We start from the raw sequence: 11,080 nt of genomic DNA, 5'->3' as shown, positions 1-11,080 counted from the left end.
ATGGTTCTCACCAACACGCCCCCTTAAGCTAAGCATGGGAATGTTTAGATTATGCATTTAGTTATCCCAGTGCAAAAACCCTTTTAGTTTAAGGAAAAAAGGCACTAGTTTTATATCTTAGCAGTATGCTAGTATCTAGCATTAAAACCTTTAATAAGGAGAAAATATGCTAGTTATATCAGCCTAGAATGAATGGCAATTTCTTTTAATATGGCTGATCTATAAGGATAAAACCCTCTTGGGGGATAAAACCTTATTATATATCCTCACTAGGTCCCAGGCTGGCCATTTTCATAAATGTTTTATGTAGCAGATTATTCTCATTTTTAGTGAGGAAATCAGCCAGCTGGTATTTTCTAGGAATGTAGATAAGTTCCACTTTTCCTTCTTGAATAGCCTGTCTATTGAAATGATATATTATTTCAATATGTTTAGATCTTTTATGAAATTCAGGATTTTCAGCAAGTTTCTTAGCTGAGTCACTATCTACTAGGATCCTAGGGGTCCTAGCATTATAGCCTAGTTCTAGGTGATTATTTAGGTATTGGAATATGCTATTCAGATATATAGCCTCCTTTATAGCCTCTTTTAGGGCCATGTATTCAGCTTCACAGCTGCTTAAGGCTATAGTTTTCTGTAGCTGGGAGTTCCAACTTATAGGGTTATTAATCCCTATATCACCACTTAGGCTAAATATATATCCTGAAGTAGATTTTCTTTGATCTAAATCATTACCCCAGTCTGAATCAGAATATCCTTTTATAAAAAGGTCATTTCCTTTGCAGTTATATACTAGGCCCAGTTCTGGGTATCTTAATAGATATTTCCAGATCCTATTAAGGGCATTAAAATGCTCTTTATTAGGATTGCTCATATACCTAGCACAGTAGGTAGTGCTGAAGGTAATATCAGGCCTAGTTTTAAGGGCAAGATATAGGATAGAACCTATTTGCTTTTGATATTCTTTGATATCATTCTTACTAGCTTGGCTAGTATTCTTTCTAAGCTTAATCCCAGGTTCACCAGGGATTAGAACAGGCTTATAAAGGTCATATATACTAAATTTCTTTAGAAGTTTTTTAGTATATGTGCCTTGGTGGATGAATAGTAATTTATCTTTATAGTTTATAGAGATATCATTCCCCAGAAAGGTTGCCACTGAACCAATTTCTTTTAGTTTCATATATTTTTGAGCCTTATTGGATATCTCTCTTATATAGGCTAGATTTTCATGTATTATAAGTATATCATCCACATGGCATATAATAATGCATATAGTGGCAGTATTTATAAATATTCCTTCATCATAAGGAAGGACATGAAAATCTAGTTCTTTTAGAACTTTAGTTAAATATTTATACCAAAGCCTTGGGGATTGTTTAAGACCATATGAGGGATAATGGTGGTTTTCCTTGGAGGATAATCTTCTTCCACATCTTCAAGGTAGGAGAGTCGTGCCTTCCGCGTTTATCTTCTGCGTCGGGCCGGTAATCGTCATCATTGCCGCTCTCGTCGAATCCGTCTTTGTCTCTCCCATTGCCACCGACATCAGTTAAAGCACTGTCGTTTCTATGGATCTTCATAGTGCGCTGCGCAACTGGCGACGCTGCGAGGCGCTTGCGACTAGGCATTGCAGGTCAGCCTGAATGTCACTGCTGAAATTACAGGTCAGTAGGGCTTGGGCCAGGAAAAGTCCGTCTGGAGAGTCAGCAGCGGATGTTTCTCAGCTACCAGGCTAGTATACCTTACATTCCGCAGTATCACGGCTGGGTACCACAGAAATACACCTACTAGGGAGTCCCACTTGCCTTTCCTGGGCAGATAGCAAGATTTCGAGGCTTAGCTTGGCTAGGCTACACTACACCGAAAAGGACATAGTGAGGTGGAATTTTCTCTAGCAAATGCAAAGCTCGGGAGTTCAAAGATGCCGTGACCTTTAATTGCTTTGACATGCTGGGAAAGTTCTACATCCGATCCATATTCCTGCTTCTACCAACTAGAACTTACGCGCTCACGGCTAGTATACCGGTGTAGCCAGCCAATCGCACCTGGAAATGGCGGAAATGACGCCCGATCATCCTAGCACTGTATAGACGGCCCGCTCGAACTCAGCCAGAAGATCAATAGCCCTTTGGTCGCCCGTGGGTAGAAGTTGGGACAAGTACACACCAGCAATGCCTTTCTTCATGTCGATCCACTACCCAGATGTCAGTGACAGGTCCATAGAATGGGATACAGAAAGTCGATGCTAACGCTTACCCAGTAGCAATTGGGGAGCCCGGACCAGGACAGCGAGTACTGGCTGCGGCCACCGGGCACGTCAATCATGTTAAGCAGACCGCTAAGCCCGTAGTCGACGGGGACATTGCTAGACACGGCGTTATAAATTGCGTTGCGATTTGCCAGAATGTGATCCTCTTGGTTATCGAAGCCCTTGCGGCTCTCAAGGTGTGGCTTGAACATCAGCTGCAAAGTCTCGGGTCGGAGCAGTCTTCCCTGCAACACCCCGAGGTAGATCTTGAGCAGATCAGGCACAGTTGTGTAGATCCCGCCACCTCCAATGTCGTCTATGACAGGGTCGGGCATCCAGAAGTCAGTGACCTCTCTGAGTCGGTGATGATCTCGTTCCCACAGCTTCACCTTTCGGGCGCGGAGGTCCTCTCTCTCATTCAGATGGAAAGTAATGTCCCTGGCACCAACAGGTTCAAACATGTTTTCCTCCATATATGTACCTAGTTTGTGGCCCGTCACATGCTCGACCTTATTGTTGTCCTATTAGCCAAGTTTCACAGTGGACTTTCCAACGTTCTCCGTAGGGCTGGCTCACCATCAACCCAGCCCACTCAAGTCCAGGACCATACAGCCATTGTTCTCCAGGCTCGAATACTAGAAATGTATGGAAGGACTCCCGCTGTTCTAGTTAGTTGATTGCGCCAAGTCTCGACGGTGAACGGACATACGATTGTCTGCAGGAACAGAGGTCGCTCGCCTTCCAGCTCTTGGTAGCGCATCGAAAGCGGATGCATAAAAGTATAGGCCATCCCAGATGAGTGGGTTAAGAGAAGCCTTGCAGAGACTTAGTGATGAGGGATGTGTACAACATAATTGGTTTTAAGTGCAACGTACCGAAGAGTAAGAGGCCTTTTTGCTGGTCGGAATTGGGGCTCGTTCTTCTCATTGAATCCAGTCAAGATCTTGGGATCTTTCCACTCAGGGAGGATGGCAGAGATGTCTGCGTCCAAGTCCAGTAGCCCCTTTTCGATGCATTGCATGACCGCGATGCTTGTGATGAATTTGGTTGCGGACGCAATCCAGTGCACATCATCAGCTCTGCAAGCTTCCCCTTGGTCACCACCGAAACACTTTGCGTAGTGTAGTGTTCCTGAGAATTGTTAGGGATATGGTGGTCAAATATCTCTGTTCTTCTAGGTAAATTACCATCTCGATCCACGGCACCAAGGGTGATGCGAGGTAGGGGTTGTCCATCCTTACAGAGGAAGGATTGGACAGCTTCGTCAATGAACTCCATTGCTACGAGACAGTCGTATAGGGTTGCAGATTGTTTGCACTGGGAGCATAGAGTTCGATTTTCAAGGGGGACATCGTGCTTAAATCGTCGAATGCCTACCCACTTTGTGGCTTCAGTGCCCCTTTGACTCTTAAAGTAATGATATTCAATCATCTGCTGGCTTTCAATGGTGAAGCAAAGTGGAGTGATGCTGTGCCCGTTCTTTCCAATGATACTATTTTCTGCAATTCAATACGTAAGCCAGACCTCGCAAAACGGCTGAGAGAGACAAAGACGAGTCTGTGAGCTACTAGATCAGGAAGGAGTACTCAGCTTTTTCCTTTTTCAAAAACTTTGCGAAGTAGCAGCTGCCGTCACCAGTATTGTGAACGTCGTTGAATGCAAACGCCCCAAAACAAGACATTGGTGGGGTCGAATGGACCCTCGCAATCTGTCCAAAAATGGAAAGTATATGGTGGGGAGCTTTCAAAGTGCACGAATACGATGCGGACAAAGTTCAAGGCTCTTTGGGTACAGCCACTAACCGAACATCCACTTATATGGCTGATGCTATTGCCATATTTGCCAAGTCAAGATCGTCAATGTTTGACATCATAACTTGATAAAACATATTTAGCTTTCATCTACCTTTCGAAGAGGTGGCCAAACTAGGCTTTTCCCTGACCGTGAACAAAAACCGCCCTGATTGAAAATGATCGACCGCGAGAAACCTGTCCAGGATTGCTTGCGGCATCTCATGCCAAGCCTCTCAATATATACTGAAGGTAGGCACTATCAGGATTGTCTCGAGCTATATAATCATGCGCTGAGCAAGCAACCACTGGTCTGCGCCCGGCCGCGGACAGAACAAGAGGTCTCACATCTGGTTCAATTATGCACCGAAGAATCCGTTCCGTTTGCTGTACGCTCCGGTGGTCATGACTTCTTCGGTCGCTCGCTGGTTCACAAGGGCGTTCTCATCGACATGCGCGCAATGGACTCGGTCAGAGTCGAGCCGGACCAAGCCAGCGCGCGCGTTGGTGGCGGGGTGATTGCTGGCCCCCTGCAGGAAACACTCAATTCTCACGGCTTATTCACTCCTACTGGACAGGCAAAATCCGTGGGTTATGTCTCGTGGGCCTGTGGGGGAGGGTATGGCTTCTATGTTGGGACGTACGGGTTTGAGGTCGATCAGATCCTCGGGGCTCGAGTGGTTCTGGCCCGGGGGCACGTTGTTGATACCGACGAAGATCCAGAATTACTGTGGGCACTCCGCGGCGCCGGGGCCGGCATATTTGGCATTGTCACGGAGCTTCGTGTGAAGGTGTACCCAGTGCCTAAACTATATGCTGGCTTCCTAGCCTTCCCCCTTGCCGAGGCCGCAACTGTCATGGACAGGATCGAAAAGCTCTTATAAGATGATTTCCCCGATGAATTTAGCGGAGATGCCATTGCTGTGAATCCTGAAATGGCCCCGACGCCGGTAACCGAGCCCTGTTTTGTTTTGTTTTGGTGTTGGACTTCGATCAGCGGAGACCTTGCGCCTGCGAAAGGTTTTCTTGAGCAGATGATGCAGGCCGGTAGGGTTCTGGGGAACACGGTCACGGAGAGTAAGTTCCAGGCTTCTATCATGCAGTACATAACGTCCAGCTAACTTGATCTGGTATCCAGCTATACCAGCCGCCTACGGCTTGGGTGACTCATCTTCAGGAATGTTCTTTCGCAGTCGAAACGTTGACCGGATACATCAGAAGGTTGGTGCCATCCTCGCACTGCACCCTCCACCGCATCCGCTGTCGGCTGTCATCTTTCACAATAACCACGGCAAGGGGATTCGACATGAAGTCGAGGATAATGTCGGGGCGGCCTTTCCGAATCGGCACCAACATGTCATTCTCGGGCTCCATGGTGGCACTAGACCAGGTCAGGTCGATGCACAGGAGCTTGCAGATGCAACCAGATGGGTTACAGAATTAGAGGAGGCGATTGATCAGACCGGTCTCTCGTTGCAAGGAGGGTTCCCTGCATTTTGGCCGCCAGACCAGGTGGATGTAGAAGGATTCTTTGGGGGCAGGGGGCCGCAAGACTGCAGCGATTGAAAGCACGGCTGGACCAGAATGATCTATTTCACCATGCGCTGCCCGGTCTCAAAGCAGGCTGAATGGGATTGAATATAGTACTCTCTTATTGTAGAAAATCCGCCTTGATACGGGTATAATGGCTCTAACGCAATCGGTAAGCGAGCGACCATTGTAACTGAGCAGCCACCCAACGCGTTTTGACCGCGATTTTGCTATTATAAAGTAATTCAACCTATTAATATGCCACCAAAAGTCCATATAAGCTGGAAAAATTTAATTAAGCAAGAGGGAAGGATTCTCCTTGCAATATCTGCTCTTAAGAATAATTAACTTTATAATACTTCTGAAGCAGCTTGGGTTTATAATATTCCCTGTATAGAGTGGCATAACCGAACTGCTAAAATCAAATCCGACCCTCACTGAACTCACAACAGGTTGTGTTCAGTCCCTAGCCTAGGGAATCACTTTGGTTTTAGTTTCCCTAAGGTGAAACTGACTTAAGTTTAGTTAAAACCATCAGTTTTGATTTTTAAGGCTTTATTGGATTAGTTTAACCAAACCTCGCTATATTAGCTCTAGCAATATAATCTGTTTTAGGGTTGAAAATAGCTTCAATTTCGGCTCTGGCAAATCTTGGGTGGCCGCTTGGTTACCGATTACGTTATCTTGTAGATGATTAGTTAATCTACACGTGATGTGGCAATCCCTTCGTCCGCCTTCAACAGCCAGTTTCAAATCTGGATCAATTTCTGGTCTCCATGCCACTATTGAATGCAAGAACAATAGAGAAAGCCAACAGTCAACCTGGCCAGACATGTCCCTCCGCTGCTTACGTTTCAAGCAAGTGGTAGTTAGCTCGTCCTCACACGCGTGTACGCAGCAGGAGCACGAATCCCCAGTGGGTCCATGGCGGAACAAAAGCAAATTTGGCTGTCGAGAATGCAAGGCAAAGCGAGTCAAATGCGATGAGGCCTATCCGACATGCAAGCGGTGCAATCGTCAAGGACTTGTCTGTTCGTCAGCCCCAAGATTAACCCAGTGGCAAGTTGAGACACCGTGGCTCTCACTGCAACCTAACACGCGCGTTAATCGAAGACTGCTACAATATTGGTTGGAGAAAGCCAGCCAAATATTGGTCATAGACCCTGAAAATAATCCATTTTCATTTCCTACTTTGGAATACATTGCCCAATCGTCCGCACTTCTCCACGCTATCCAGTCGGTCAGTGCCAGCCACGAGCAGTATTTCCCGGCCACGACCCCAATTGTCGCCCTTGAGGAACGTGGCAAAGCCATAGCGTGCCTTCGAAGAGAGATGAGCCACAGCCAATACATGCCTAAAGCACACTTTCTGACTATTATGCTACTGGCTCTGGTGCAAGGTGCTGATTCTGACAGGAAAGACTATGGCAAGCAGCATTTATTTGGTGCCCGCGCCTTGATCAGCAGTATGCTCCAGGACACATCTATGGCGACGACTAATGACCCTGCGGTCCGGCTCTGCCTGGGAATGTATCTTTACTGGGACATGTGTACTTCATTCCTGGTAGACCCGTGTGAGCCACAGGAGCTCAACCTATTTAATATATCCAATGCAGTGCGCAGGATGGGAGACTGGCATCATCCGATGTACGGAACATGTAGCGAACTACTCCTTATCATAACAAATGTCGGACGGTACTGCCGACAGATCCTTGACGCGCCACAGAAGCGCAACCTCATGCATGAAGCCGTGTTGGAGGCCCGACTTACTACCTGGAAGCCAATCCCCCCAAATCCCTGCCTGGGCCACCTATATGAATCATTTCGCAACCACGGGCTCATTTTCCTTTATCGAGCCCGTGAGTATGCACAGAGTAGTTTTCTCAGGGATCCAGATTCGTCTGAAGCGCAAGAGCATTTGATTCAACAATACGCCGAAGAAACAGTTTACCATCTGATGCAAATCCCTGCAACCTCATACTACCTTAATTTCCAATCTCTTCCTCTTCTCACAGCTGGGTCTGAATTGACGAAATCGAGTCACTGTCTACGCGATCAAGTGCGTGACAGGCTTCGAGCAATCTACTCCTTGAATCGGCTTCCTGCAAATATGCTGGCCCTTCAACTCCTTGAAGAACTCTGGGATGCTCGAGACAGTGGTCATGCATCATTCTGGCTACCGCACACGCTACAGAAGGATTGGCGGTTACTTCTAGGATGAGGCTTTATTCTGCCGAATAAAAGCTACTAGTTCTTCGGATGTACAAACTCTACTGTACGGCCTGGAACCAGATTATGAGTGCCGTGACATGGAACAGAGTATGGCTCATCATCGAGATCCCAATGAGAGCTGTGGACTCCAGGACGCGCGTTGCCTGGGATCGGACAACAAAACCTGGCTGGTAGAATGACAGGCCACCACTCCCCGGATAAGCCAAACAACGAAGAAGCTGAATATCTGTAGGGCCCAGATCACCGAGCCCAAGTACCCCTCATATCCCAAGCAAGGCCCGCTGCCGTTCTGGGGCCCCAGGATTTCAATTCTCTCTGGTCGACCCAGAACGTCATTAAGTATATGCATAACTCGTCACAATCCAGCACCAACTGGGCTGTGGGCAAATTTGCGAACTCAGATACTGTGTGGGACAAAACCATCAAGATTAGAGATAACTAGTTCTATGAGAGTAAGTTCCTTCCTCCCTCGTCACAGCCGAGGCTGACTTGAATCATGTCCCTCAGCGGAACATCCGTTTGAAGGCCAGACCATCTCGCGGTTCTTCAATGTCCACATGACGAGCGTGGTAACCGTCACTCGGCCCTGCACCTGGATCGTCACTTGGATTCTCTCGCGGGCTCCCTGGGCCGTGGCACGACCAACGTCGCCCAGTTAATGAGTTATGAGCTCGGAAGCCGGGATCGACAAGGCCGCCTCGCCGTCTCCCTTACCGACTCCAACTGGATGAAGGGGGCCATCGTGAAGGGCTCTTCCCCAATTCAGACCACTCGGTGGGATAATCTGGACCCTGGCGACGAGCAGCTGGCGTATCTGAAAGAGCTCGGAATGCTTTTCAGCTATTGGAACCATCCCGAGGTGTGGCAGTCGTTCTGTGACAGCTACACTGGGATGCGCGACGTGCTGCTTCAGTTTGACAGCTGGTACACTGCCAACCGGGGGCTGAGCGATCTAGTTGGGGAGTGGAAGAAGTTCAACCAGCTCGAACTGAAGCGGATTGTCGAGAAAGGAAGGCATCGGCGCAATATCTCAAGGAGAGTCGTAAGCCGGTGCCGGGCTTCTGGGGGTGGTGGTGGACGCTCAAATGGCAGGGGCTATTCACCTATTTCCCGGGGAACCTCCTGTATCAGTTTGGCACGATCAAGCTGGATCTGACCTGCGTGAATTTGCAGCAGCCAGTGACGAGTCCTGGAAGGATCATTAAGTCAGCTCATCTAGAGCTAGCCGAGAGACATATACATCCGGGGGGGTCTCCCCACTGTACATAGCTTATAATTCACCGCATGGGGGAAACGTACAAAGTGTAATTATCCAAGGACCACCTAATTCTCGCTGTTGAAACCTCATTAGGGGGTTGAAGGCGGGAAGGAGGAGGATTGATTGGGGAAAGGTTACCAGTTGGAGGAGTGGCTGCCAAGCCCAGACAAACGCTAATAACGTCATGCCGCTCAACATATATGAAGGCGCATCCTACCCCCGCCTCTCTTTCTCTCTTTTGCTTTTTTCTTTTTTTTTATAGATCAAGTCGCCGTCATGGGCGCCAGCTGGTCATCAGACCGCCCTGAGGAGCCCTTATCCTCAGCTGCTGATCTAGAACAGCCCCCCGATCCACCCAGCCAGTCCAAATATCCTCGCTGTTACGGGGATGTGGTCCCTTCGGTCTGTAGCGACCGCCCAGAGGACTTTTACACGACGAGCTGTATGAACAGATGTACTTTGTGCAGCATGTCAACCAAGACTGCATCGTGGCCTTTCAACAATGCGAGAAAGAAAATCCCCGTGTCGACCCCGAGGAGTGGTTTATCATTGCTGAGCGAATCCCCCGGGTATATGAATATCTGGCACAGAGCACCAAATCCCCGAATGTGGATGTAGACCAACCGATTGATCTTCACCCTCGCATCGTCAAGTGAGTAAATCCTCCTTGCCTGCTCGTCTCTTGCAATCGCCGCTAGAACACGCCAATTCTGCGTGGTGGGAGTAGATATCTTGGCCGTTTCCCTGTGGGATATCTGCTGGAGAAGATGGATCCCGGCCCACTGGGCGCTACGACTCTGCCACTTCTGACCACCTTTCCTGCGTCGCGCACGTCTTTCGATGACATGGACTTCCCCGACAATGGAGACAGAGAGCCCCTCCTCCTGCTATACTACCGCTGGACATTGCAATCGCTCGCCATGCTAGCCTTCCTGCATGAACACGGGTCTACCTGATGGATTTCAGCTCGAGCACGATATGGATACGCGATGATCTCTCGATTGCACTATCAGGATTTGTGAACGCCACCATCCCGACAGATGAATGGCCCTACTCTCCCGGCGGGACGAGATACGAAACAGAGATCTACTACCCAACCAATCCTGACAGTGGGCACCCCGAGCTCAGTCCGAAGATCGATCTCTCGGATTGGGCGACCTTTGTCTGGCAATTAATGCGAAAGGATGCGTCCAGTCATAGAGCGAAGAGGTGGGTGATGCCTACTGATCCATTGGATCCGACAGAGATGTCCGGGAAGGTGAATGCATGGGAGTACCATAAGCAACGGCTGAAGGAGGGCAAGCTACAGCTCTTAGAAGAGGAGCGATTGGGTCCGATTCTGGTTAAGGCCTGGAAGGGGAATATGAAAATGCTCGAGAGATCCTGCAAGAGGTAAGATCGTATCTCCAGCAGATTGGGATTCGGATGGATGGAGAGGATGAGGTTCTTCTGGATGATAGGCGAAAGTGGGAGGATGTATTCACAGTAGTCCAGACAGATGGCGCCCGCTGGGGTCGAGAGATTAGATATAAATGATATCTATGGGTCCATCGCTTGAATACCCAGCTGAACATTTTAGCATTCTTTCAAAGTTTATCATGGACCCCTATCACCCTCTGAGACAGCCCCGGCAACAAAACTATAAGACCACAGGCGCTCACATTCCCATCAATTTTACCATAACTAAAATCTCTTCTTGACGTCAATTCAATCCTGGCGGCAGTGCTCCTGTTATCTCAGCAAAGGATGCATGGGAAAGCGAATCATCATCGCGATTGCTCTACCAGGATGCCCTAGCAGATGCAAAAGGAAAGCTTAACGGTTTGACCTATTATTGTTTGCAGCTCCTGGGCCTTCAGACACTGGCAAAGAATAAAATTGCACTAGGAGAATAAAGGCTGGTTGGTCGTCTGGTCTCTCAGCGTGAAACACTGAGGAGATTAGTTACTCACTTTCGTCCTAGGATGGTTTAATTGGAAGGGGTACTCTGCCCCCGCAGCTTTCACATGGTTAAGTGAT

General features: G+C 48.3%; 6 protein-coding genes across 6 annotated transcripts; 4 read left to right on the top strand and 2 right to left on the bottom strand.

Annotated features, from left to right (window-relative positions):
- Positions 1-2,074: 2,074 nt before the first annotated feature.
- Positions 2,075-3,529, bottom strand: P174DRAFT_380572 (serine hydrolase domain-containing protein; the record flags this gene model as incomplete). Its single annotated transcript, XM_024822989.1, has 6 exons — positions 2,075-2,197; positions 2,260-2,760; positions 2,828-2,905; positions 2,961-3,066; positions 3,127-3,382; positions 3,439-3,529. The coding sequence occupies 6 exons, from the start codon at positions 3,527-3,529 to the stop codon at positions 2,075-2,077; spliced, it is 1,155 nt and encodes a 384-aa protein (XP_024676974.1).
- Positions 3,530-4,220: 691 nt separating this feature from the next.
- On the top strand, positions 4,221-5,669 carry P174DRAFT_465213 (FAD-binding oxidoreductase; the record flags this gene model as incomplete). The annotated part of the gene is made up of 4 exons (XM_024830516.1): positions 4,221-4,895; positions 5,073-5,118; positions 5,180-5,559; positions 5,583-5,669. 4 exons carry the CDS (start codon positions 4,221-4,223, stop codon positions 5,667-5,669), a joined length of 1,188 nt encoding a protein of 395 aa, XP_024676973.1.
- A 734-nt stretch (positions 5,670-6,403) lies between these two features.
- Positions 6,404-7,792, top strand: P174DRAFT_380579 (uncharacterized protein; the record flags this gene model as incomplete). Its single annotated transcript, XM_024822990.1, has 1 exon — positions 6,404-7,792. The coding sequence occupies one exon, from the start codon at positions 6,404-6,406 to the stop codon at positions 7,790-7,792; it is 1,389 nt and encodes a 462-aa protein (XP_024676972.1).
- Positions 7,793-7,846: 54 nt separating this feature from the next.
- Positions 7,847-8,329, bottom strand: P174DRAFT_74063 (uncharacterized protein). Its single transcript, XM_024832440.1, has 2 exons — positions 8,302-8,329; positions 7,847-8,255 (listed from the first exon to the last, which is right to left on the bottom strand). The coding sequence occupies exon 2, from the start codon at positions 8,150-8,152 to the stop codon at positions 7,901-7,903; it is 252 nt and encodes an 83-aa protein (XP_024676971.1). The 5' UTR covers positions 8,153-8,255; positions 8,302-8,329; the 3' UTR covers positions 7,847-7,900.
- A 132-nt stretch (positions 8,330-8,461) lies between these two features.
- Positions 8,462-8,959, top strand: P174DRAFT_436232 (uncharacterized protein; the record flags this gene model as incomplete). Its single annotated transcript, XM_024825995.1, has 1 exon — positions 8,462-8,959. The coding sequence occupies one exon, from the start codon at positions 8,462-8,464 to the stop codon at positions 8,957-8,959; it is 498 nt and encodes a 165-aa protein (XP_024676970.1).
- A 733-nt stretch (positions 8,960-9,692) lies between these two features.
- On the top strand, positions 9,693-10,627 carry P174DRAFT_446508 (uncharacterized protein). The gene is made up of 4 exons (XM_024828592.1): positions 9,693-9,713; positions 9,789-10,007; positions 10,028-10,392; positions 10,419-10,627. Exons 2-4 carry the CDS (start codon positions 9,829-9,831, stop codon positions 10,595-10,597), a joined length of 723 nt encoding a protein of 240 aa, XP_024676969.1. The 5' UTR covers positions 9,693-9,713; positions 9,789-9,828; the 3' UTR covers positions 10,598-10,627.
- The last annotated feature ends 453 nt before the right edge of the window (positions 10,628-11,080 follow it).

The sequence above is a fragment of the Aspergillus novofumigatus genome (genome assembly GCF_002847465.1).
Source record: "Aspergillus novofumigatus IBT 16806 chromosome Unknown P174scaffold_16, whole genome shotgun sequence".
Classification (NCBI taxonomy): domain Eukaryota; kingdom Fungi; phylum Ascomycota; class Eurotiomycetes; order Eurotiales; family Aspergillaceae; genus Aspergillus; species Aspergillus novofumigatus.
The sequence above is the reverse complement of the archived record's forward strand: the minus strand, read 5'-3'. Positions and strand labels throughout refer to the sequence as shown.